At 37.2% G+C, this 26,405-nt stretch overlaps 1 protein-coding gene across 5 annotated transcripts in view; it reads left to right on the top strand.

Annotated features, from left to right (window-relative positions):
* The window catches only part of IDE (insulin degrading enzyme), a 53,759-nt gene that overhangs the window by 299 nt on the left and 27,055 nt on the right, over window positions 1–26,405 (top strand). Inside the window, exons 1-12 of one of the 5 annotated variants that reach the window (XM_071439148.1) lie at window positions 39–230; window positions 8,577–8,761; window positions 10,123–10,330; window positions 11,150–11,319; window positions 13,421–13,543; window positions 14,965–15,077; window positions 15,488–15,650; window positions 16,260–16,352; window positions 16,894–16,985; window positions 18,599–18,679; window positions 20,697–20,800; window positions 26,025–26,127. In XM_071439148.1, the coding sequence (XP_071295249.1) occupies window positions 8,602–8,761; window positions 10,123–10,330; window positions 11,150–11,319; window positions 13,421–13,543; window positions 14,965–15,077; window positions 15,488–15,650; window positions 16,260–16,352; window positions 16,894–16,985; window positions 18,599–18,679; window positions 20,697–20,800; window positions 26,025–26,127 (1,410 nt within the window). In that variant the 5' untranslated portion in view covers window positions 39–230; window positions 8,577–8,601. Of the gene's footprint in view, window positions 1–38; window positions 231–286; window positions 533–2,076; window positions 2,237–8,576; window positions 8,762–10,122; window positions 10,331–11,149; window positions 11,320–13,420; window positions 13,544–14,964; window positions 15,078–15,487; window positions 15,651–16,259; window positions 16,353–16,893; window positions 16,986–18,598; window positions 18,680–20,696; window positions 20,801–26,024; window positions 26,128–26,405 lie in introns of those variants that run through there. The other 4 variants (XM_071439144.1, XM_071439143.1, XM_071439145.1 and 1 more) reach the window with 4 other exon arrangements.

A 26,405-nucleotide genomic window follows, 5' to 3' on the forward strand; every position in this document is an offset into this window, starting at 1 on the left:
CGGTCCCTCCGCGGGTGCAGCCCGGGGCCGCCCCGCCGCCCTTCGCGCCGCAGCCCCGTCCGCCTCCGCCGGGCGCGGCCCCCCCCGCCGCGGCGAGTGTCGCCCCGGCTCCCCGCCCAGCCACCCACCCCCTCCACCGCCTCCGCCTCCTCCCAGAGGCCCCCGGCCCCCTCCTCAGCCGCAGCCCCGGCCCTCCCGGCGGCAGAGGCGGCAGCTCCCCGCACCCCCAGGTACGGGTCCCGCCAGGCCCGGGCGCGCAGGGCGGACGGGACCCCGCGGGCGCCGGGAGGGATTGGCCGGGCGGCGGGGGGAGGCGGGCGGAGAACATGGCGCCGGGGAGCGGCGCGTGCTGAGGCGAGCGGAGCCGGGCCGGGCGGCGGAGGGGAAAGGCCGGTGCTGGCGGCGGGGCCGCCAGGGATATGCGGCAGCGGCTCTTTCCTGTGCTGAGCCGGGCTCTGCCGGGCTGGACGCGCCTCTGGGCCGCCCCGGCCTCGCGCTCCTTCCCTCCGGGCTGGCGGCGGAGCTCTCTCGGGTACGGTGCGAGTGCGGCGGGGCCGGGGCAGGGCCGCGGGTCCCGGGGCCGTGTGACCCGGCGCCGTGAGGCCGGAGAACCCCCGCGGTGTTGTGTAAGAGGCGGCGGCGCGGCCGGGCGGGGGCACCTTGTGAGTCCAGGGGAGCGCCTGCCCTGCCCCGAGTGCGGCGAGGAGCCGGGGGAGGTCGGGCCGCGGAGCGGGGCTGGCGCCGGAGCTTTCCGGGCAGGCGGTGGGCGCGATGGGGGCGGCGGGGCCGTGCGTGCCGAGGAGGCCTGAGCCCTGAGCCCTGCCTTGTGTCCTGCTCTGCTGCCCGGGAGAGCCCGCGCTGAACGCGCTCCGGTGTTGGCAGCTGCACTTCCTTTGACAAAGCAGGCTTGGTCATCAGCCGTGTGGCTTTCGTTGCCCGGGGGCTTGCTTTGTTCTCCTTCCGTCTCCAAAAACCTCAGTGAATTGTCGTGTTACTTAACTTGCCATGTCTTCCTAAGGCATAATTATGAAAAAAAGAAAAAAGTTTAAAATCTTTAAGAAGAGACTGCTCTCAGTTACCCAAACTTGATAGGAGCGGCCTCTTCAGTTTCTGACGAGTTATCTGGCAGTGGCATTGTGCGGGTCTTGTTACTACGTGTTTGTGTCACCAGTGTCCCCAGCTCCCGTGGAGAGAGCGCGGCTAAGCTCGATCAGGGGAGGAGCGGGCGGGAGGCTTGGCACCGCTCACTTTTAGGGGCAATTTAAACTGCGTAACAACTCGGCAAAGTTTGTCCGGGAAGGGAGCTAGGGTCAGGGACAAAGGCTAAGTTGTTTTCTTTCTTTAATTAATACTGTATCTGCTACCTTAGTAGCCAAACCTGTATTTAATACTGCACGAGTTAGAGACGTCAAAAGTAGCATCTTTCCGGGGAAAAAAGTGAGTTATGATGACTCACACTGTCGGTGCTCGTGTCAAAATTCGGATGCACTGTTACTGTTCATTATTGCTATTTATGCTTCAGAATTGTAAAGGTAATCCACAGTACGGAGAAAAGCCAATGCTTTTCTCAGGCTGTAGTTTGTCTTGCTAGATTACTCCTCTTTATGCATGTGAATATATGCAGTATTTGGACTTAACTTTATGTATGTGAGCAGGCCTGTTGTGTTTTCATACTGCCTACAACCATGATTTAATCATCCATTTAATTTTAATTGTGAATTAGGATTTACATAAATGATAATGAAATGAGAGCAGGCATAGTTCTTTCATGCGATAATTTTTTTGAGATGTGAAAATTAAGAATCTTTTTCTTCAGTTACGTTTTCCTGTTTTCCATCTCTGTATTTGGTTCATGCTTGAACTTTTTTCTTTTCGTAACATTTTTAACTTTCATCTTTATGTCAAGTAGCAAGATAATTTCTCAGTTACAACTTACCTCCTTTTCATCTGATGTACCGAATTAAAGTTATCTATTCTTTTTGGGAAGTCCCTAGAAGGATTCTTATTTCTATGCTTGCCTGCTTTTTTGCTTGCTTTCTGCTTTTTGTCTTCAGTCAATGTAAGGCTGTGGTCTAATCCCTTGGATGAAATGGCACCTTTGGGAATTGATTGAAGTGTCAAGTATATAACTTATTTTGCACATGAATACAGAAGCACTCCCCTCTCCTGTAAGATCCAGAAGAAAGAGGGAAGGGACAAGAAGTTCATTACCTCTGGTGTTTCACTGTACTGGAAGGTGTTGGGCTCCTAGCTATAGGGGTCATTGCTGGTTATTGTAGAAGTCATTTACTAAAAGTACAGTCAGACCACTTCAGAAATGGCATGTGGGGTTGATATTTTTAATATATTAATTCTGTTGTATTTGATGCTTTTATAGTAACTTTGGTGTCCGGTCTTCTAACAGCATAGACATCAAAAAGTTCATAACAAAAATCTAGAGAAATTGCTTTGATCGGTTTTGTGTCTGGCTGTGTATTTGTATATGCATGATCTGTCAGTGAGTATCTTTGCTTTCACCTTTTATGATGCCCATAAGTTGCTAAAATGTTCTTATCACATAGTACTGTATGTATATAAAAAAGTGATTTTTGATGGATCCTGTTTGAAAGTTGCTTCACTACAGCTTTCTGTTAAAATATTACCTTCTCACCTTGTTTTTAGAATGAGTAAGAACTATAGCTTGCCTGAGCAATTGATATGGAAAAGAATGCAGTAGAGCTCAGAGTTTATTTATAATTTTAACAGTAGAACCAGAATTGTCCAAAATAGTGAAAACCAAACTACAAAATAGGTGAACGGCCAGGACTTCATTTGTTGAAACACACCGCTGACTCTTGTAAACTGCTCTTTGTTATTGGTTTGTTTCTCATGTCAAAGCTCTAGTGTTAGAAAAACAGTTGCTTTTAATGTGGGATTACAGTGCTTTTAATGATTCAGAATTCTGAATTCTCTCTGTTTTTGTCGCTAGATCAGATTTTCTTGCCAGTTCTCTCATCTTTCTGTGATTTTCTTGTTGTTATGCAGTACAACTGAAGTTTTAATCTCATCTTGTTTTTTGTTTGGTTTTTTTTTTAATTCAAACATCGCAAGTTTTTCTTTTTGAGGGTATAAGACAGATGGTAGCATAAAGCATTAAGTGAGTTGGCTTTACAGAGAGTTTTGGGCAATCTGATGTGCTACTTGCACATAAAATCTATGAAATACACATCAGAACACAGTTAGAATAAAGCACAGAGATCTCTCCTGTAGCATCCAGTTTAACGTCTCCCTGTGTGTGCAGGGCCACGCGCTAGACACCAACACAGTCCTGGGTTGTGGAGCAAGCCCCGCAACTGTGGGGTAATGGAAGAAAAATGTCACGGGGAGGAAGAGAGAATGAGAACCCCTGGTCTGCAATTAATTGAATTAATCAGTACATTTCTTAGGAAAATCTGTAGAATATGCTTTGAAGCAGTTGGTCACGTAGCACAGAAACTTGTCTGATCAGTCATGTTCTTAACATGCAATTTGAAAATACTGATGTAAGCCAAATTGCTATGCCAGATCTGTGAAAATTTTAATGATACTGTATTTTAATGATATCTAAAGATTAATACCAGATAATTTTACTTACTCCCCTTGTCCCCCAGGTCTTCCAAATAATCAAACGCTTCAAAAACCTTTTGGAATTTTGTAAAATGTTGAAGCAAAGAATTGTTAGGGAAAGATTAATTGTTCTATTTCTGGTGAATGTGGTTAGAGATTGTTTATTTTGGAGGTTTGGATGAATTGTTTGGGGCAATTTTTGAGGACATAGGAAAAGTAAGCTCAAGTAATTAAGAGATTAAAAAAACTTTGTTATCCTTTATTGCTCTGTGCAGCATCAAATTGTATAAGGTCCTGCCTTTTTGTCTAACTTTTTTTACCCAGTGCTTTGGAAACTGTGGTTACATTAAGGACTGTAGATGTAGGGCAGTAAACTAGCTTTATGGTGTCTGAATGTATATCCCATCTCATTTGTCCAGCACATCATTGTAATTATCAGGCCAGTTACTCAGCTGGGGCCTCATCTCATGTGTGAAACTACCAGGGAGGGCCCTTGTTTTAGCCAAGGTCACACGTGGTGTGGTCTCATTAATGCTATTGTAATTCCTGTACACCGGTGTTACACACCAGTGTTCCTGCTGTCACGTTGGCAGTGCAGCCTGTGGCAGGCCAAGTTTTACTGCTGTGATCTAGAAGTTGTAGAAGCTGGACTCTGGAAAACAAGAGCATGGCAGGCATCTGCCCTGGCCACCATCATTAGGAGGGAATTTTCTGAGTCAATTACAGACTTGGCAAAAAGCTGCAGACCGAGGTTCTGAAAATGCTTTAATTGTAGCGAGACTTTAGAATTTCTTCAAAATGAACTACATAACAAAAGCTTATAAATATTCATCATCTTCAGACTTGCCTGATTTGGAGTGATTAGTTGTCCTTAATAACTTGGGAACACTGATTAAATCATTGTGGGTCTTTGTAGTTGGACCTTTTGTGTATGAAGTAGTAGGCTGAATTCCTGATGAGTTTAAAAGTGATAAAACATGTTAGCGTTTTGAGCACGTTATCTACTTACGCAGACTGTCTGCCTGTGCATGCAATCAGAATTATTTAGATCAGTATCAGGAATGTTTTGGGATCTCATACATTCTCTAGCTTCATGGCAAGCAAATTCACACAAGACTGATGCTTTATGGATGTTGAATCATGAGGTTTTTAATCTCTAAGTGTCTAAAATAATGATTGATGAACATGTAACCTGAAAAAGTATGGATAGTCTCCTGAAGGAGCCTTTTTGGTAGTGTTCAACCTGAATTGATTTAACTTTCCTGCCTACAGTTTAGTCTAAAAAAAAAATTATTATAACATACAGGTGAATGGAAATGTTAAGAGAGTAGGTAGAGTCCTGATTGTTTTACTGATAGCATAATTCTACTGCTGTCATGATCAGCAGTAGGTGCAAGAGAAAAAAAGAGGGGTGCAGACCTGTGCAAGAATGCAGATTTACTTGGTTGTTGCAAAGCCATGAGCTTGTGACTGAAGAAGTTCATGGACTCCTCCAGAGTGCTCAGTTTGGTGCTGTCATCCTTGTAAGAGGTGAGAAAACTCTGGCAGAACTCCGGTTCTGCAGCACCGGGCCTCCTGCCAAAGCACACAGCACTCCTTTCACTCCATACATTGGCAGCTGGAGAAGTCTTCACGTAAACCAAGATGGATTAGTAAACAGCACAGAGAACACGTTACCAGTGGTAGCTCCCATGCAGGACAGAACAGAGGTTCTCACTCAATGAAGGTTTCACTTCACTCTGGTAAATGGTAAGCAATTAGTTGCATAAAAACTTGAAGCAAACGTGAATTTTAAGGCAACTGTTAGAAAGCAAGCATCAAAACCTGCTGAGATGGTAACTTGCCTTTCATCTGGAGCAGACCTGTGTACTAGTACTTGACTTCAGTGTGTGCATACTGTCATGACAAAAAAAAAACTTGAGAAGCACTTTGGAGTTTGTGCCTTGGGGGTCATATTTTTATTAGCTAGTCACATTCTTGCATTGAAGCAACCCTCAGGAGTTTCTGTTAATTGGTTTTCAAATATGGTCCTTTAATTGTTCAAACATTGGACTTAGATTTGACTACACAGGATAATTTTTAATTAAAGTAACTTTGCTAAAATAACTCTGAGAGATTAAAATAGTGAAGCAGAATCATATATCACTTAATCCCACTCTGTAATACTCTGTTTGCAGGTGAAACCTGGCATCCCCAGAGAGCCTTGCTGCTTCCAAGGGACTGCCTGCCTGGAAATGATTACAAAAATGGAACCTCAAAGAATAGAATATAATTTCACTAGAAGTGCTGTAATTGCAAATTCAGTGTTAGTTTTAAATGATACTTTTCTTGTACAAGTGAAATAGTTTTGATGAGGAGGAAGAATATTTCCTATTCATTGAATAGGGACACTGTTCTCCTCTCAGACATCCATATTCTTTTTTCCTTTCTACCCTTGTAATCTTTCCACCTGTAATTTTTGAGCCAGTGGAAGAATTTTCACTGCCACAGTAATGCTTCGTATTGTTCCTGCTATTTTGGTTTTATTGGATCTTTCTCTGTTGCTTCTGCTTTATGAAAGTAGTAAGGCAGTATTTCTTTTAATGTTTTTGTTAGGCTATTAGCTCTGCAATAAACAGCCTCCTTTGTGGAAGAATTGTTTTAGAATTGTTTTGCTACTGACCAGCAGCATCCAGTGCTTGCTGTAATGACAGTACAGCAAGTAGCTGTAGCACATAGACAAGGACAGCTTCTGAACATGGCCTTAGAAATAAAGCTACTTCTCAATAAGTACAGGATTTCTGGTTTTCTTAATTTTTTTTTTTTTTTTTTGCCTGTGGTTAAAAGCAGTTTTATTGTCAAAAAGTGATTTATAGAATTTTAGGATTCTGGTGTGAAAGAATAGAATGTGGTATTTTATAAAGCAATTGCACTTACTTAAAAGCTGCACAGGAAAACAGTCATATGAGGAAATGTTTAGTATTGAATCTTAGAGTTTACTCCTTAAGAAAACATAATGGTATAGAAATTCTCTCTGAAGTGAAAATTTTTCTTCTCACTTTTGTATTGTAGTAACATATCCGCAGGAGGAACAGCATGTAAGCAGGAAGGTGTTGGTCTTGTCCTCTTGACGTATTTGCCTTCCAGGAGCACTGCTTAGTTGATCAGCCCTTGCTTTTATTTGAGTTGTCTGGTACTGTGATTCACTTTGCAGCAAAATAATCGTAGGTAATCATGCAAACCCATTTGAAGTTAGAGGATGTTGTATTCACAATGCCCACTGAAATAACAGTGAAGGTGGAGATAAAAATTTCAGTCCTTAGTTTGAAGGCTTAATTACTGATGTCGTCCTTTTGAAAATTGTAGCTTTCTCCTGTACTGGAATTTCACTACCAAGCTGGAAGTAGCCTATGAAGGAGGCAGAAGTAGGGAATCATAATAAAATGAAGTGGAGGTGTACAGCTTCATGAGACACCAATTGAAATCTCCTAAGGTTTCATAGCTGCGTAATTTGATGAATCACATTGGGAAGATGAGTCATCTGAACAAACAGTAAAGTTCTGTGACTTAGTGATGTGGTATAGAAATAACAAGGAGATATCAGATGATAAGGAAATTGTATAACATTTAAAAAAAACCCCACAACTCGAATAGTTTATAGTATATATGTGTCTTCTGACAGGCAGCTAGTATCTTATTGACATAGAATATTCTAGCTGAATACCAAGGTATAGGTGTTCATCAGCAGACATGGAATCAGGAGCTTAAGGGATGTCCTTGTTCTCCTGCATACTTAGATCTGGCAATCTAACTTGTGTGCAAGTGAAAAACAATTAGGAGCAGTTTAGTTACTGATTTTCATATATGAAAAGTATCTATACTCACTTAAAAAATTTTACACAGTAGCTTAAGTTTAGTAGAGTATTTCTTAAAACTCTGAACATGGAGGCATCTTTTAATTGTTAGCATGGCTTGTATCAGTGCTGTTGATGCAGAGAAACAGAGATGTGGTACTTGGAATAATCTTTGTATTTCAATGGTATATGCATTTTTTCAGTGGAAGAAGGCCATAGACATTCCAAGCAGGATTAGCCTGAGCAGGGGGTTAAGCTAGTGGATAAATGACCAGTTTAAATGAGAGTGTACACATTTAAATTTAAATTCAGCGTTTCACTTACTGTTTAGTGATTACATTTGTTTTTTAAAGTATTTGATAGTGAGAGAAGATGTTTTACTAGTTTATATGTTTCCTTCTAAAATGTGTTGAGCCATGCATTTTAAAAAGTTATTTGACATTGTTTATAGCTTTTGCTTGGAGACATTCAGATTCTGAATCAGTCACACTAGTTTCTTAGCATTGTAGAATTATGCCTTTAAAGAAGGGTACCTTGTAGCATCTGTTAAACTAATGGTAGAAGTTTAAATAAGTGAGACAGTCTCTTCCTGTTTATCATGGCAGTTCTTCAGTTTTTGTATTTTTGTGGCACTATTGTAAACAGTGTTACTGTTTCTTGCTTGAGTGTACAAACCCAATGGTCTGTTAGTAAAATTTTGTTTATTTGACAATCAGAGTTACAACACTCGTAATATAATCAACAATTCAGACACATGAAATACTTTCCTGAAGTTTGAAAGTATACTTGAGATAGCAGTATATGCTTCATTTGATTTAATTTTTATCATAATCAAATAAGGGTTTGACATTTATTAAGTTTGGGTTGTTTCAATTACAGTTAATGTGATACTTGAAGCACTGAACTAAATGATCTACATCTGTATTGTGTTTCTTGGTCTTAGAGGTTTCTTTTTTGTTTCAGCAGCAATATATTTCAGGATTCAGGAATTCAGTGAATTTCAGGATTTCAGGATTTCAATTTCAGGATTTCAGTGAATTTTACATGTAATAGAACTTCTAGCTGTTGGTATTGCCCTGTACTGTCTTAACATAATATTAAAAAAATTAGCAAGGCTTAAGTGAAAATAATAAGAAATTTTTTTCTTTTTTCTTTAAGGTTTCAGAAGGAGTCAAACAACAAAATGAACAATCCAGCTATTAAGAGAATAACAAATGAAATTATCAAATCACCTGAGGATAAACGAGAATATCGTGGACTGGAACTGGCAAATGGCATTAAAGCTCTTCTCATTAGTGACCCCACCACAGATAAGTCCTCAGCAGCACTTGATGTCCACATAGGTATCCAATTCATATTGTGTTAATTATGTCATTAATAAAAATGCTTCAAGTTCTGGTATCTTGATGCAAATAAACTGACAGGAGTGGTATGCAGTTGGCAGCCTAGTCTTTTATTGTAATTTATAGTTTATTTAATTCTTTGACACATCAAGTTCAAAATTACTGGAGCTAAATGCTCTTACTGTACTCTGTGTTTACTCAAGTGTAGCTCAGTCAGTTGAAAAACTGCTTTTAACCATTAAGTTTCATGTTATGAAAGATCTTTTGTAAGCAGAAAAGGGGTGGGTGCAAGTGCAATGATTTCAGACAGCTCCATCTGTCATGTCAGACTTTTTTTTTCATGCTAAGTTGTTGATGTGTAGAGGTGAGAAAATGCTGTAGTGCTAGAGAAGTTGGAGGGGCACTCCCTAACTTCAGTGGTGCCTATGTGTGCAAACAGAAATATGGAAATAGAAGGGGGAGGCAGTTGCTTTGACTCTTTGGAATAATAGAAGCCTTTTCTTATATCTGAGGTATATCTGAAGCTTGTGTAGTTTTTCACTTGATTGGAAGGTGAGATGCAGTGTGTGCATAACCTAAACACCCTCTTGCCATGTCTGTAGTTGGGAGCTCTTGCTGCTCTTTGTGTTAGGGCAGCAGTAATGATGGACTTCAAAAACTTCTGGCCTTTTTTGTTGTGGGGATGGCTGTCCCAGATCATTATCTAGTTCAGAACATCCTGAATGTGGTTTTGTTTAGGTCCTGTGACAGTGATAGCCAACTGCAGCATTGCTGCACACTCTGAGGCGAGGCTGCCACTCTCCAACTTCTGCCTTCTTGTTTCCATTCTTCCAAATCATTGTTGTCTTTAATCTGTTTGTCTTCACACCTGCTGGCTGGTCATCCATAGCTGCTTGTGTTCAGGCAATTACAGGTTATCACTCATCCTATAAACCACAGGATAAATACCTCTTTAATTATGGTTGGCAATTGCTGCCTCTTAACACAATGCATTTCTTAAAGCCAAGGTATAGATTTCAGAACACTGTGATTTGCCAGGTCTTTACAGATTATGAGTCATGGACTTCAATTGAAAATCATCTGTATAAGGAAGTGCAAGCTGATCTGGAGAGGCAATTTGAGACACTAATCGGTTCAGTTACTAATTCTAAATTTTCAAATATTTTTTTGAGGATCAATTTTAGTTGACTGTAGTTGCACAAGTGTTCTCTTACAGCCACAGAATTGATATGATTGCCTGAAGCAACATATTATAATACAGAGTTCTTTAAAATGTTTCTTTAATGAAACATTTTAAAGAGTTCTTTAATGTTTTAGTATTACTTCTTATGAATGGCTACATGAAATTTTTCCTCTTGCAGGATCCTTGTCTGATCCCCCCAACATTGCTGGGCTTAGTCATTTTTGTGAGCATATGTTGTTTCTGGGAACCAAGAAATATCCAAAAGAGAATGAGTACAGCCAATTTCTAAGTGAGCATGCTGGGAGCTCAAATGCTTTCACAAGTGGTGAACATACCAACTATTACTTTGATGTGTCACATGAACATCTAGAAGGTGCACTGGACAGGTAAATGTATTTTTTAGTATTTAAATTTTTATTATAGATGTTCTACTTGAATTTATTACTGTAAAAGTTTCCTGATAGTTCTATCATTATGATAGTTTAAAAAAAGGTAAAAACCATCTTTTGTTAAAATTGATAACCAGATATTTTTCAGTTTGAAAGTCTTACTCAGATTTATTTCATCTAGGAGAGTTCTTCATCGAGACAGAATTTCTGACGTTCAAATGTTGTGTTTATACTGAATATTTTTGGAAATGCAAGGCACAGAATATGATCATGAATTTACACATTGTGCAAACACTGGGATGGTGCAATCAAAATCTGTGCTTCCCATGGGATCCTTATTGACAGCAAAACAAGGGTGAAGTCTAGAAATATTTAAGGATGCTCTTAGTAGAGGGCACTTGCTGAAATCTCAGTGTTTTGTGGGAGGGGACAGAAATTGAAAGCTGTGTAGCCAGTGAGGTAGACTGAGTTTTCTCTTTGGCTTCTCCCTGGATGTCTGACAAGACTTATTTGATTGGCGAAATTAAGAGCCTCTTGCAGGTAAAACTCAGAGTAGGAGAAATTTTCACTGTGGGAATTGCGATGTAAGACCCTTGATTCTTGTACTACCTTATATGAGGAACATGTTGTCTGCATTTATAAAAAAAGAAATTGAGAAATAAGGATAGCAAATCAGTGTCAAAGCTGTTAAGGAATTCATAAGTTCTGCATTAAAAAAGAAATTATTCAGCTGTTTTCAGGAGGAACCAAGTTTCATACTTTTCTGTTACAATTTATGTACAGTACTCTTGACTTAACTAAATTTTTTCTCTTTAGATTTGCCCAGTTTTTCCTGTGCCCCTTGTTTGATGAAAGTTGCAAAGATAGGGAAGTGAATGCTGTTGATTCTGAGCATGAGAAGAATCTGATGAATGATGCCTGGAGGTTATTTCAATTGGAGAAGGCTACTGGAAACCCCAACCATCCCTTCAGTAAATTTGGAACAGGTTTGTCAGAATATAATTATCCAGTGGCATTGTGTGTAACATACATAGCATTATTGTTTATATAAAATTGCTAAACACAGACCGTAACAGTTCTCTTATTTTCCTTTCCATACATGTTTATGGTGCTTATGGCATTTTTCACATTGTAGACCAAACAGAGCTAGACAATAGCATAGGGAAAAGTTTGATCCAAAACTTTGAGTACAATGATGAAGAAATCTTTGTGATCCTGATAATTACTGCAGTGAGTGCTGTTTTCCAGTTACTGGATTTGGTCGTCATTTGGTACTGTTAAGTCTTTGTGTATAACAATGTGAATAAATTGTGTTTAAATTGTTGTTAGCACATGTTTTTTGTTTTTTAATGCTGCATTTAGACTAGATGACAGTGACTAGGTTAAATCAGAAAGATCAGCAAAATACCGTGAGAATTACTGAGTAGGAATATAGAAACAAAAATCTGCACTATAGAGCACAACAGTAGGAGACTTCTAGACAAAATTATCTTGGACAAATCCCAATCCTATGGCTGTATTTTTTTTATGCTTAGTAACAATTTAAAATAAACACTGCTAAACCTCAATTCAAAAAGCAGTAAAGTTAAGATACCATAGTTCTGGACAAAGCCACAAATGTTTGATGCTTTGGTAGAAGTTAAAATGTTGGGTGGTTTTTTTGATAGGCATTATTTTCTACATGAATTTATTTTTGAAACCTTCGAAGTAACAGGACTGCACTGTTTGATCATTGAATATAATGTGTGCAAAAAAAAAAAAGTGTTTGGTGGATGGGTCAGTTTGCTTTATGAATAAGTGATTCAAATATTGGGTGTGGTAGGAGGATGGGAGAGCAGATAATGGGCTTTAAGGCAGTGGTTTCTTCCTCTGTCTCTAAAAAGGCAAGATGTACCTTTACATCTGTTGATGGAGAGCATATTTATGGGTCTGGTAGCCACCTGCCACAAGAGCAGGTATTGCTCTGTTGACCAGTAAAGAGAGGCTCTGCATAAAACTATAACTCCATTTTCCAAACAGGTAAATTTTAAAATAAAGCCTTGGGAGCTGTGCATTAGTAGGCAGGTGTTCAAAGTACATTCTGTAATCTCTGCTACTGCAGGCATTATTTAATTCCTATGTAGCACACAGAAAACATAAGTGGATATCACAGAAATAGTTTTGCACAGTTCAAGAAGGTTGTCTAGCTCACACAAGGGAAATGTTTTCTTGGGGAGAATACCCAAAATGTGCTCAAATTCAACAGTAATAGTCATATTCCTTTCTCCTTAGATTAGGTTCTGATTCTGAAATTAAATTACAGCACATAGCTTTCCAGTAGGTATGACTTGGCAGAAGTAGAGCTCAGCTTTGATGATTTTTATTTACCCAAAGATACGACAACGGTGATACATTTGACAACCTTATTGTTTCCCTTTGATCAGCTGAGATGTTGTTAATCTGGCAGGGTATGGGAATTACTCCATTTGATGCTTCAGGTTACTCCTCATTGCTGTGCACCTTGTTTGGTCAGCAAACTTTCTTTTATTCCTTGTCTGTCCATAGAAACAAATGCACCTTCCCATTTTCTTTTTAAGAGTGTGCATTTTTCCCCACATATCCCTCACTGATCTCCCTGAATCAATGCTTGTGACGGTGATTCTTCTCCATCATTACCCTCAGTGTCAAGTAATTTTCCAGGCACTTCTGCACTGGCTAGTGTCCATTTTCCTACAGCTGCAAGGTGTCTTCTGTCTGTTGCTTCCTAATGTCCTCCAGTACTGTAACAGCACAGTTACCAACTGAAACTTTGTTATTTTATTTTATTTTATCTTATGTATTGATGCTGTGGGAGTAAAGAGAGTAGGGTGTCTAGAACTTCACCATTTAATTTGTCTGCATATGGTGAGGAATATAGACAAAATATTTAAAACATAAGACAATACTGAGCCAGTTTTCTTATGATGCATATTGATTATTTTAAAAATTATTATCCATCCAAAGGAAAGCAGCCTGATTAATTTATATATTTCTTTTTGATCTATAAGATTAATCTGTAACATTAAATATTGTTAACCTCACATATTGTTAATTATTTTCATGTTACAGGGAACAAATTCACTCTGGAAACTAGACCAACCCAAGAAGGAATAGATGTAAGGCAAGAGCTACTGAAGTTCCATTCTACTTATTATTCATCAAATTTAATGGCTATTTGCGTCTTAGGAAGAGGTGAGTTTGTTCTCTTGCTTGAGTAAGACTTTAGATATATACTTGAAAAAAAATGGAGGTTCCAACTGCTTAGAACTTTCCACAGCTGAGATGATATTTTACATAAGTTTGCCAAAAGCTTAATAACAGTGTGTTGAAAGCTGTTTGCTTTTTGAAAATGCGCTGGCAGACAAGTACTTGTGTGGTGTTTCACAGTAATGCTTAGATGGTGGGTATGAATGGAAGAAAGTGAGCTTTTTATCTAATCAAGAGCAAGTTCACGGAGCAATTTTACATGGAAACTTTTACAGTGAGAATCACATTGGCAGTTGTAAATCTGTACTAAAAGAAAACTGTCCCTGCAAGATTAAATGAATGTTTATTTTGCTGATATGCATAGAAACTGGTGGCTTTTAATAGGATAATATGTAAGTCACAAAATTTTAATATATAAGGGACCTTCTTGGTTCACATTGTTTTGTTAGTTTTTTTCCTCAGCACAGCTGTGGTAGTGTAGTCTAGGAGCATGCATCTATTGGGCAGGAAAGATTCTACTGTCTCAGTTTAACTGAGATTGTTTTGATAACAAGGTAACTGCTTTTAGAAATCTTTCAATCTTTCAATCTATCAAATCTTTCATTTTGAGATGTCCAAGCAATTGATGTTTTGTGTTTTTTTTGCTTCCAATACCCACCCTTGGAAGTCTTTCATTAAAAAATTGTCAGTAGAATCTTTTTTTATCTTATGCTCACTTTGAGAAGTGCTCCAAAATGCATTTCTTGAGGCAGGAAGCAATTTTGAAGGCAGCATTTCAACAGAAATAATCTAGGTCAGTTTGGGTGAGTTAATGCACGTCGTCATATTCTTTCTGCAAAACATCTTCTCTCAATCTTGCAAAGTACTGCAGTCACAGACTGAAATTAGAATGGATGGAAAATTAGAAGGGCTTGAACAGGTCACAGGTGTGTGTGTTTTGGGTGCCAAGGACAGACCTGGTTCAAAGTGTACTTGAAGTGCTGGACATGAGCTGAGGCTAAAGAAAATTCAAGTTTTGGCGAAGCTACTTTCACTCTAGAAAATTTGCAGTTGTAATTCTACGTCCCTTAAACTTTTGTGGAATGTTTCTTTTTGTAGGTGTTCAATATCTGATGTATCTTTCAGTTCTAGCTTAGTTTAATCTGTAAAATGTAGAGATATATTTTCAGCTACAGGATTTATTTTATTTATGATTGAAGCCTTCCTTTAATATGCATGGTGCTTCTAGCATGTTACAGTTTAAAATTTAAATGTGAATAATTGGTTTCTTTCTGAAATGAAAAATCATAACACCATTAAAACTACTTTTCTGTGTAATTCATAACTCTCCCAAACAATATTAAAAAAAAAGTTTGTTGGAATCCTTATATAAATACTGTGTTTTTCCTAATGTTTCTTTATGCTAGAATCCTTGGATGAGCTGACTTGCTTAGTGGTCAAGTTATTTTCAGAAGTAGAGAATAAAAATGTCCCTATACCAGAGTTTCCTGAGCATCCTTTCCAAGAAGAGCATCTCCGGGTACGTATAGAGATACGTCTTCAACCCAGAGTGTACATTTTAAATGTTCTTTTTTATGTTTCAGTAATACATTGTGCACTTCACTACTCTTTTATCAATGTCCCTGTTAAATTCCATATTTTTCTATTGATTTTCCACCCACTTTTCCATGCTGAGTATAGTTTTATATAGGTTATAGTAAAGGTTGCACATTTGGTTGCAGTTGTAAGCAACTGTGAGATAGTTAATTTTCTTTGTTTTTATAATGAATGTCTGAAGTGTTGCCCTAAGTTTTAGATACTTTTGAGATTTGGGAGATGTGTTTGTAATGTGTGTGTGTGTGTGAAGGGAACATGATACATGCCCTGAGATTAATACAGTAAATGAGTTTCCCTTTGTTTATGGGTCTCCTTGCTTGTTTCTCTCCTCAGCAACTGTATAAAGTGGTACCCATTAAGGACATTAGAAATCTTTATGTCACGTTTCCTATACCAGACCTTCAGAAATACTATAAATCAAACCCTGGCCATTACCTTGGCCATCTGATTGGGCATGAAGGCCCAGGGAGTCTTCTGTCAGAGCTTAAAGCCAAAGGTAAGTCCTTCAAGGGTGGAGGATTGAAAAATATTTGATCACACAGTTTTTTAAACTTTACTGTGTCTCACTTAAAATAGACCTCTCTATGTTAAAGCCTTTATCTATTTGAGTAATTTGGACTCTAAGTCATTTTGTGCTTTATTTTTGTTTCTGCAGCAGGGAGGAATAAATAGGTAACAGTCACTCAGGCTGCTGAGGCTATTATTTCTTTTACTCCCCTTTATGTGCCTTGTTTAGAGGGAGTTATTTAAACTTTGGCATAATGATCTTGTCTCTATTCTGTCACTAACTTTGAGGTTACTGTCAGGTCCCCTAATGTCTGGAACATTATAATGGTGTATCTTTTGCTATTTACTTTATATCATTTTGTTCCACACAGTATCCAGTAATCAAATGATCCTGACTCCATCATATCACTCTGAGTACAAAATCAGATGGAACTGACTTGGGTTATGTTTAACTTGCACTGTTGCTGTAGGCATTAATGAAGTAAAGGAAAACATGTAAATGAATCAAAATGGGTTTTAATGTTCCTGAAGCATGCAAAAAGTTGCATAAATTGTTAGAGATTTGTTTATGTAATATAGTTTCTTTTTAATGACATAGGGTGGGTAAATACTCTTGTTGGAGGCCAGAAGGAAGGTGCTAGAGGTTTCATGTTTTTCATCATTAATGTGGACTTGACAGAAGAAGGACTTTGTAAGTGAAGCACTTTGTCTGTATTCCATGTTATTGCTGATGTGATGGTTTTGTGTTTGTATCTAAGAGACTAATTGGTATTATAGCTTGAAAGCCAGTTTGTTTTAATTAACTTGTTAGTATTCTGTGTTTAGTTCCTCTAAGTATGCTAACACACCTCACCTGGCATAAGAAATCAACTTAAGGTTATATTAAATTAGTTAATTAAATACTTCAAATAAACTTCTTTAGAGAAGAAGAGCTGTTAATACCTTTGTGTGCTACTTTTTCATACTATTTAGACCTGAGTTAAATGATATTGTAAAGAAATTTTTTCACATAATAAGACATGTTCAGTGCACTTCTTGGAATTATCTGGGGACATAAGCACTTACCTTAAATTCATGTCTGAAAAAAGCAAGTTTAACTTTTTTAGTGGGATTGCAGATGTACTTAAAGATCTTGATGTATCAAAGTGTAATTAAAAATAAAACCATATTTGTGTTCATTAAATTTCTTTGTGCAGAACTGAATGAATTATTAAGTATTTTTTTCTTTTCAGTGCATGTTGAAGATATTATTTTGCACATGTTTCAATATATTCAAAAACTACGTACAGAAGGACCTCAAGAATGGGTTTTCCAAGAGTGCAAGGTAAGTAATTGGGGCTGTACCATATGTGGTGGTTGTCTTTTTACAAACTTTATTTATTATTACATTATTTGACTTTGTAACTAGCATTTAATAATTACATGGTAATTAAGTTTGTTAATTTTTAAGATGCAATATGACACAAATGACAAGTAACTCAGAATACATTGTCTTAATGTAGGTGTGGAATGCTCTTATAGAGCTGGGATTAGGATGGCACAAGGGAGGTGGAGGAAGAAGGATCTTGCCCTGTCCACAAGGGTTTTACATAACTTTGCTTAGTCTTCACTGGAGAAGGGGGGAAACATTTACTGTGAGGAGTAACATTGAACTGGAAATTTAAATGGCTGCTATGCTACCCCTCCCTTCTTTCATGTGTGAAATTGTATAGTTGAGATTGTAAAGGCAATAGGGCATTGAATCTGCTGTTTGTTCTCCTCATCTTTTTGAAAAGTCAGCTAAAGGCTTTTCATGAAGTACTTTGGCAGTACATGTCAGTCTTTGTTGAACTGTTCATGCTTCTTATGAGTCTGGATAGTTCTGTGTGCACAGAGCAAAAATGTGGTGTCCTATTAGATAGCACTGCTCTTCTCAGTGTCAGTGTGAAACAAACCCAGTTTTATTTTTATATATATATAAATATATATAGTCTCATTGGTTCAGTACATATGCTTGGGTAAAGATTCCTTTTCTATCTCAGCTTTGTTTGATCCAAACTATTGAGTCTCCCTGAAAATAGAAATTCTGCAGCTGGGTTAGCTTTGTTTCATACACTTGGACACTATATACCTGTGAAAGTAGTCTCAGGTCTTGTTATCCTCTGCTAAAAGTCCCAGTGGATTTGTTTCACTGACAGAGTAAGCAAATCCAAGGTTTGGAAAAAACAGTTCCATCCTTCTGTCTCATCCCTGTGCCTTTCCCTTGCTCCTCTTTTTGCAGTCCCAGAACTCCTGAGACTGTGGGACAGTGGGGTGAGTCAGAGAGCTTGCAAACTAGTATGAAAAGAAGCTTTGAGTTTACTTTCAACTGAATTGTTGAGTTAATCAGTCTCTCTGCATGGTTTCATGGAAGGATGGACTGTACTTTTCACTGGCTTTAAAGTCTTAGCTCTCTTTAATTCACCCTTGCCATTGTATCCTAAGAGTGATGTGTTCTATTTCACTGGCTGAGACAGCAAAAAGAAACACACTTTTTCTGTCTCTAAACTTACTCTTGGCTGACTGAACAAAAGGAAGAGAAAAGGAAGAGGGAGAGAGAGGCTTCAGTTCATTAATATATGACAAACATTGCACTGGAACACTGTGTACTGGTGGGATCAGAGTTTGTGTGTTTTCAAATTATCAGGAAATTTAAATATATGAGAGATGAGGCAGATCTCTTAACTTGAAAAGGACTTACAAGACTGGTGTAATGCTTCACATTATGAGGCTATCACAAATTGCTTGGGAGTTTGATGCAACTTGAATAATCCTGAAAACTTAGGTTAGGTACTTGTCTGTTATAACATGGATACAGCAAAAGTACTTCCTTTTCTTTTATTATAGAAAGGAATTATGTAGCCAGTAATTATTCTTAAAATAGGCTTTAATTTATGATCTTCATATTTTGTTTTCTAGGATCTAAATGCTGTGGCATTCAGATTTAAAGATAAGGAACGACCACGAGGTTACACATCAAAGCTTGGAGGAATGTTGCACGTAAGTGAAAGGGAATTGTTTTTGTTTTGTTGGTTTTTTTTTTTTTTTCTAATAATAATTTAACAGTGTATTTGATTATCCACTTAATAAATACAGGCATCTGTGAGGTCCTTTGCACTTCTTGTATACTGCATAGGCCTTAATTTTGGCAGTCAAAAAGTCACATTCTGTTCATTCTACCATTTTATACTTCTGTACTTGGTAGAACTGATTATACAGTGACTGGAGGTGCTATTTGATCTGTTTCAGTGTTTCTAAAGACATACGTACCTTGCCATTATATTTGGTATCTAAGTGTTCTCTAGGGAAATATTGGACAAAGAATATTTTATCATAAACACTGTGTTCCCTAGTTCACAGTGTTGAAATACTGCAGTAAGCAGAAATGTTTGTATTAAGATTGCAAATTACAAATGCTTGACTTCACAGATGTGATTGCATATTGGTACTGAAAGAATCATGTAGCTTTTACTTGGTCTTTCATGCTTCTTGCAAAATTCCCTCATTTTGTGCTAATGGAAGATTTAGGGGGGTTTGCTGAGTTTTTTTTTGTTCTAGTGAAATTACACAACTTTTATACGTTGCAGCCATTTGTAATTTTATACCTAATGTCTGTCTCTATCTGTTCAGAGAAATTTTTGGTTTCTTTGCAGGAATTACTGGTTTAAATTCTTTTGCAGGAATTACTGGTCTAAAATAATGATGTTTAATTTTCAAATTTTCAATCTGTATGCTGAAAAGCATTAGACTTGGCTGAAAACATGTAAATGGATATTTAAAGAGCTCCAGTGTGGCATGCTGTCTCTTGCTTTTGTTCTGTCCAATGCCTAAAATCTCTAACAAATGGACTTCCGACTTCTGAAACAGTCTTTCAGTATTTGTTGGATTATTTTGATTACAATTGCTGTCTCCAAAAATCAGGCCAGGAAGTTGCCAACAGTGTTCCAAAGAGCAGGGTATTGAATGAGGACTTTTTTTTTTTTTTTAACTGTCTTTCTTTTGCTTTGCAGTGTGAATGGTAATTTTTGTTCTGCTTTAGTAGTTAAATGACCATCAAATTCTGGATCTTCAGCATTCATACTTGAATTTTTAATAACACTGGTTTGGTTCGTTGTCCTTGATCTCCACCCCCTACCACCCTTTCTCTTTTCCACAATCCTTTTTGTGACTTACTTTCTGTTCTGGAAGTCATTCCACTGTAATTTTTTGTATGATGTATATAGTTCAGAAAGCCATTTTGGAATAATTCTGGTTGAGAAAAGTACATTGGTATGGCAAAGTGCAAGTGCTGAGCACTTATGTCACCTGGTAATTTTCCCTTGGTAAACAGGTGTTTATCAAGAAAGTTTTCCTGTCAACTACATTAATCATTTTCAGATGAGTTTTAGCTTTTTTTTTTTCTTCTTAAGTTGCCATGTACCTTAAGAGATCTTCAGTTTGACCCTAAATAAAAAATGTTAGAATTAAGTTTTTAAATATTTATTATACTTTTAGATATTAAAATATAATTTTCTTTAAATTATTTTAAATAAGAATTGAACTGTTCAAGAGTCCTAAAAAAGCCTAGGTTTTGTGTTTCTTTGTTTTATTTTGCTTGTTTATGTTTTGTTTTCCCTAAATGTACTCTCGTGAGTACTTGGTCTTCTTTTACCTTCAGAAATGTCCTGCAGGGGTCAGCATTTACCATGTTATTTTTACTTTAATCAAAATACCATTTAAAGGTGGGTGACTTTTATATTGAGACATTAAATATTCTAAGAGAGAAGAATGGTAAATATAAATTATGTAAAATTGCCTAGTACGTGAGAAATATGATTACATAGTTAGAATGCTACTCCCTCTTGTTCATTTTTGAGGGAGATTTTAAAACATCCTACACATCCCTAATTTGAAATTACCAGGGTAATATAGCTATAATGACCAGGAGTCTTTGCTTTTGTTTCCTCTACTGAACCATAGCTTTTTCATGCTTACTTTTGTTTAATTCACCTACGTATTCCTCGGCTTTGTTTTTCAGTATTATCCTATAGAAGAAGTCTTGGCTGCTGAATATTTGCTTGAAGAATTCAGGCCTGATTTAATAGAGATGGTACTGGATAAATTGAGACCAGAAAATGTTCGGTGAGTTAAACTTTATTTTAACACAAACATCATAAGAAAGCAGATGAACTAATGGAAACACAAAATCTTAGGTGTCTCTTGCAGCTCCAAAGTAAATGTGATTGAAAAACATTCACTATGTTTCTTTGTATGAGAAGGTCTTAGATACATGTTAATTTATTTTCAAAGGTTGATGTATTTCAAATAATTATTAGATAATGTCAAATAAACTTGAATTATGAACTATATTTGCAAATATGATGGGTTCTGGTGTTTCTGGGGATATGCAAGTAATGATAGAATAAATGGAGTTGCCTATATCAGCACCAGTAGTTGCCATAGTAATTAATGCCCTTTCAAGAAGGGCCTATATCTTTGTGTGTGGGTGTGCATCTGTGTGTAATGTGTGTGGGATACTTCAGCTGAAGCTTGACTGTGTCAAAAGATCATCTTTTGAACAAACAATACCCTAATTAAAGTCTCTAGTTCTGTTTCCCAAAGTATTTAATACTTCTCTATTTTGAATGTATTTTCATGTTACTCTACCACCCAAGTTCTTGAAAATTTGATACCTCTAACATATGAGCACTGTTTTTAGTAATTAATATAGAGAACGTGTAATTACTTGCTCTCTGTGGAAAGCTTAACCAAATTCCACATGAATGTGAACTTTTAGCTGGTTTTAGAATTGCTTACAAGCAATAGGTAAACCTGAGCTGATGCTGATTTAGTCAAGAAGCTGCAGGTGTTAATGAGATCTGATGTTTATTATAGCTTCACATAGCTTTGAAGCATAGGTCTTAACATTGCAAGAAAATAGTCAGTATTATCTGATTCATAATGTAAATTGGGTCTTTGTTACTGCCCAGAGAACTTCCAAAGCATCTTCTTACTTAAACACTGAAAAATTGCTGGAGGAAATTAGTACAGGTACATACATTCATAGATTCTTTAGCTTGTCAGATGCTTTGCATGTTACAGACCACTCACCACTTTTCTGTGTTACTCTTGTTGCTGGCTGTGCCAGTCTTTTGACATTCTTTCCTGACTTAAGAAATAGATGTCATTTAATAGATTAAGAAAGGTGTCATTTTAAACTTTTGTATTAAAAAGGTGCTAAATATTGAGAGAAAAAAATGACTTTCAGAACTGGAATAAACCTGGCTTCTTCAGTTAACTGTTAAAGAAATTACATATTGTCTTATCAGACTTTCCTACTTTGATTTGACTGAAAGAAAATACTAACTTGTATGTAGTACTATATTCCTTTTAGATATATTTTAAGCACTTATCCTGTGAAGCTAGAAGTAGATTGAAATGAACTGCGATTTTTAAAAATCTTTTACTTAACTAAGACCTTCAAAGTATAGTAAAATATAACAGGGAATATAATTTTATAGTATCTTTTGTTTTAAATTGCTGGCAAGATACATTATCTTGGGAAGGGGAAATTTACTTAAGTATTGCTAAAAGTGATTTTGTGGTACCTTCAAAATGAAGGTATGAAGATTCAAAAAAGCCACTGTGGATTTTGTTTTTAGTGGGCTCTTTTAAAAGTATGAGTTGAGATTACAGATGTTAATAAAAGGGTCCCTTTGTGATACACTTTTTTTAAAATTACATCTGTATCTATATGAATATAATGAATTACCAATTCAGTAGCCTGCTCCCTTCTTTTGTCTTTTTTGAGCAATTTTATATGCTTGTAAAAAAACTTGTGCACATCTGCTTTCAATATCTATATTGTTTGGTTATCCACCATTTACTGATGTGTATGCTCATGTTTACCTTTCTGTCCTCCCTTTTTATGAAAGAATTATTATGTGCCACATCCTAACTTTGCCTGTTGTTTGGCATTGTTTTCCTGTTTTTATTGTTTTTTTCTTCTTTTTATGTCTTGCATACGTTCTGTCTTGAGGTGCTTTACTTGGCACTGATTTGAATTTTTTCTTTGTATTGTGGTTTTATTTATCATTTCTTTTCCATCCACCTATATTAAGGACCTCTTGGCATAGCTATATTGTAGTAACTGCATTCAGTGTCTTTTCCAAAGTATAGTTTTTCAACTATTATTTTCTTAACAAACTTTGAGTTTAAAAAGTATGACAAAAAAATCATACTCACAGATGGTATATGCATATAAGTATGCGTGTGCTTCCATTTGACTGACCCATAATAGAAAGTGTTCATATTGTCCTCCCACTTCCACACTACTTGTTGCATTTAGTGCCTTAATTTCCCTAAGAGAGAAACTTTAAAATGTAAGTATTATTTTTACTTGTTCAAACTGTATTGGGCTTTACCAACCATCTGTGAAGATACGGGAATAGACTTGGCATGTGTAGCAATCTTAGCTGAAAAATGTAATTTTCCTATCATTTCCAAGGCATTTTTTCCCTTCAACATCTGCAGAATAAATGCTCTTATTAAAATTTAAGAGGATAGTGACTCACCAGATTAAGCAGCTAAAGAACATTTTTCCCTGGATAGTAAGTGGGTTTTTTTTTCCTCTATTGATAGCAGAAGTGCAGCACTAGTACTGTCCTAGAGGGAAGAAAAATAAAATGAAAGCCAAAAGTGTTGATAGAGAAATTTCTTACTACTGGAATTTCACAGACTCTCAGCAAAGTTATCTCAGTGCACTTGGTGATGCTCACCCTGAAGGTAAACATGCTAGAAATGTATCTGTTTGTTTTTAATTGAATTGGATCTGAGCATCCATTTTGAAAATGACAATTTGTTCACTTATTTCCCCCCACAAATCCTTGGTAGCAACTTAGTTTTACTGAACACTAAGAAATAACTTGTGCTTCTGCAGTGATCAGAGTGCTGTGCTGCACCCCAGCAGCAGCTCTGTGTGTAGTGTCCCTTTACTCTGGTTTCTGAGGGGATTTATATGTGAGGCCTTTGAGGAGCATGTGTTGCCTCACCTCAGTTTTACTGATGGTTGAATTTTGGACAAATGTAGGCTTTTGTTATTTTTGTCTCAGTCATGTTGTGTTATGTATTTGAATGAGAGAAAAGTAATTTCTTCCATTGTTCAATAGTATCATGATTTGGAAGACAAAGTTTAAGTTAGGTCCAAAAAAATCAGTCCTTTATAAGTATAGATTTGCTTTGACACATTTGTTACTGATGTCACGTATTGTAAGTCTATTACTTTTCCACCTTTAGAACCTTAAGTTTTGTTACATAAATTTGGAGTATAATATTTGATAATCTTTTGTGGAAGTACATTCATTTTAAAGCACACATCCTCTTCCCAAGTAACACTGTCCTGTGGATTTGTCACCTGTAGCTTCAATTTAGATTTCAGGAGGGTGAAAAACAGGATAGTATTTAGTAAATATGCATCACATTATAGAAACTGTGGTTGTTTCTGAAATTGGGTACTACAGCAGTTTGCATGCACAGGAATGTATATAGAGAAGTAAATAGCATTTATGATTTGTGTTCCATATCCATGAATGGCTCAAGCCTAAATATACTTAAACAGGTCCTACTGAAGATTACCTGATTGCCTGTGTTGATTTCCCAGTGCATTTCCACACTGTCTTAAAACATGTGGATGTTCATAGTGCTGTACAGCACAACAGAGAAATGAAAAGCAAAAGTAATGTTACATAATTGGTGACTTTAGAGATGGATTACAATATATTGAAATACCTGCATGGCATAGCATTTCTACCTGCTGTGCTTCTCTTCCCTCTTTTTGTGTCCTGGTCTTCTTTCCTGTTGGTCTTAAGTTGTAATTCTTGGGCAGACAAAATGCCTTTTGATTTGTTTCTATTGTTGTGGGTATGTTTTTGACAACTCAAAATGTCATAATCATTCCAGTAGTCATTTGTGATAAATCACTGTTCTGTTGAAGCAGAACTGCTTGAAGAATTACAATGTTGGTTTCCACAATTTTGTTTTCTATACAGTGAGTAGACAATTATTTTTAGCTCTTGAATTTTAGTATGCTCCTGTAGGAAATGTTTGGGTGCTTGGATTGTCACTACTGCTTGAGCGTCAGAATGTTGGAGAAGGGGAGGAGGAGGAGATATTGAATAACAGACATTCTAACAGTATATTCTAGCATTAAACATCTTTGTCTTGCTGCTCTAGCCATATGATTATTAGAATTTTATTAGGATAATTTTTTCACTTAGGACTCTAACTTCTTCTTATTATCATTTGCTGTGCAAAAAGATCTGGTAGGTAGATGCTCTGAAATTCTAAGAGACTTCATAGTTTTTGTAGTCTCTTAGCAACTTTGTACCTGTGTTGTGGTTTAACCCCAAGCCCCACACAGCCACTTGCTCACCCACCTACCAGTGGGATCAGGGAGAGAATCTCAAGGGTAAAAGCTGGAAAACTCGTGGGTTGAGATACAGGCACTTCAATAGGGAAAGCAAAAGCAAAAAAAAAAAAAGAGCAAAGCAAGGAATCAATGTGCTGCTTCCCAAGGGCAGGCAGGTATTCAGCCATGTCCAGGAGAGCAGGTAATTGTGCTACTTTTTGTGACCATTTCAAATTTCTTATAAATATCTATTTACTCTTGAAGCAGGCCACTTCCCTTGAAGGGTCTTTTGTGTTGTACATTGTTCAATAGAATTAAAGGAATTTTTTTGATACCTATGATGCAGGCTACTAACAAAATACTGATAAGTTTGTGATTTTCTTTATTCTGGATTTCTTCTTTTTTAGTGTGTTCTTTAGTTCAGGCAGCACCTTGAGGATTGGAGCTCTTAGTCACCTGGTTTAGTTTTAGGTAGTCCTGCAAGAAGCAGGGAGTTGAACATGAGATGATCCTTATGAGTCCCTTTCAAATGTGAGGTTATCTACAATTCTGTGACGCTAGGAATGGAATAAAATTTCTATAATCAGTATTTTCACATATTTGGATGTTCATACAGGTGTATAGAAAATATAATTGCTTCATCAGTTTTCTAGACGACTACAAGAACTGCTTTGTTTTCTGGAACAAGAGTCTTAGAAATAGAAATTGCATGCCACACTACTGTTGTGTAACCCCAGGTTGTAACACTTCAGAAAAACAGTGGCATTAAATGACTGTGGTAACCTGATTTCATGGTTAACCTTAGCATGTAGTTCAGTATACTTATACTTGCTCTCCTGCCCTGTAATTGTCTATGGACTGTTTGTGGAAATAAAGGTGTTCTGGTGATGAAGTGTGCTTGGAAAAATGTCTCAGTGTTTTCTCAGACCCATTCATGCCAAAGTGTCTCTTTGTTTTCAGAGTTGCAATAGTTTCCAAGTCTTTTGAAGGAAAAACTGATCGAACGGAAGAGTGGTATGGGACACAGTACAAGCAAGAAGCAATTTCTGATGAAGTTATTAAGGCATGTTAAAATTTGTAACATTCTAATATCTGCAAATGAAAGTCAGTAGTAAATTCTTTGTCCAATTTTCCATATAGTTGGAGGGGGAACTTAAATCCACTGCTTTTCATAGCATGAAAATCATACAATGAGTCTGTTTAATGTTAAAGGGAGTAACAATGTTATATCAGTCTTTAGATTTCAAATATTTATTACATAAGAGGGATATATTTTAATGTTTATAAACCATTCTAAGTGCAGGGAATGTTACACTGTTTTTTCTGTTAAAGATCCCTAAT

The sequence above is a fragment of the Agelaius tricolor genome, unplaced genomic scaffold, assembly GCF_023055355.1.
Source record: "Agelaius tricolor isolate 1412-34295 unplaced genomic scaffold, bAgeTri1.0.p SCAF_13, whole genome shotgun sequence".
NCBI classification, from domain to species: domain Eukaryota; kingdom Metazoa; phylum Chordata; class Aves; order Passeriformes; family Icteridae; genus Agelaius; species Agelaius tricolor.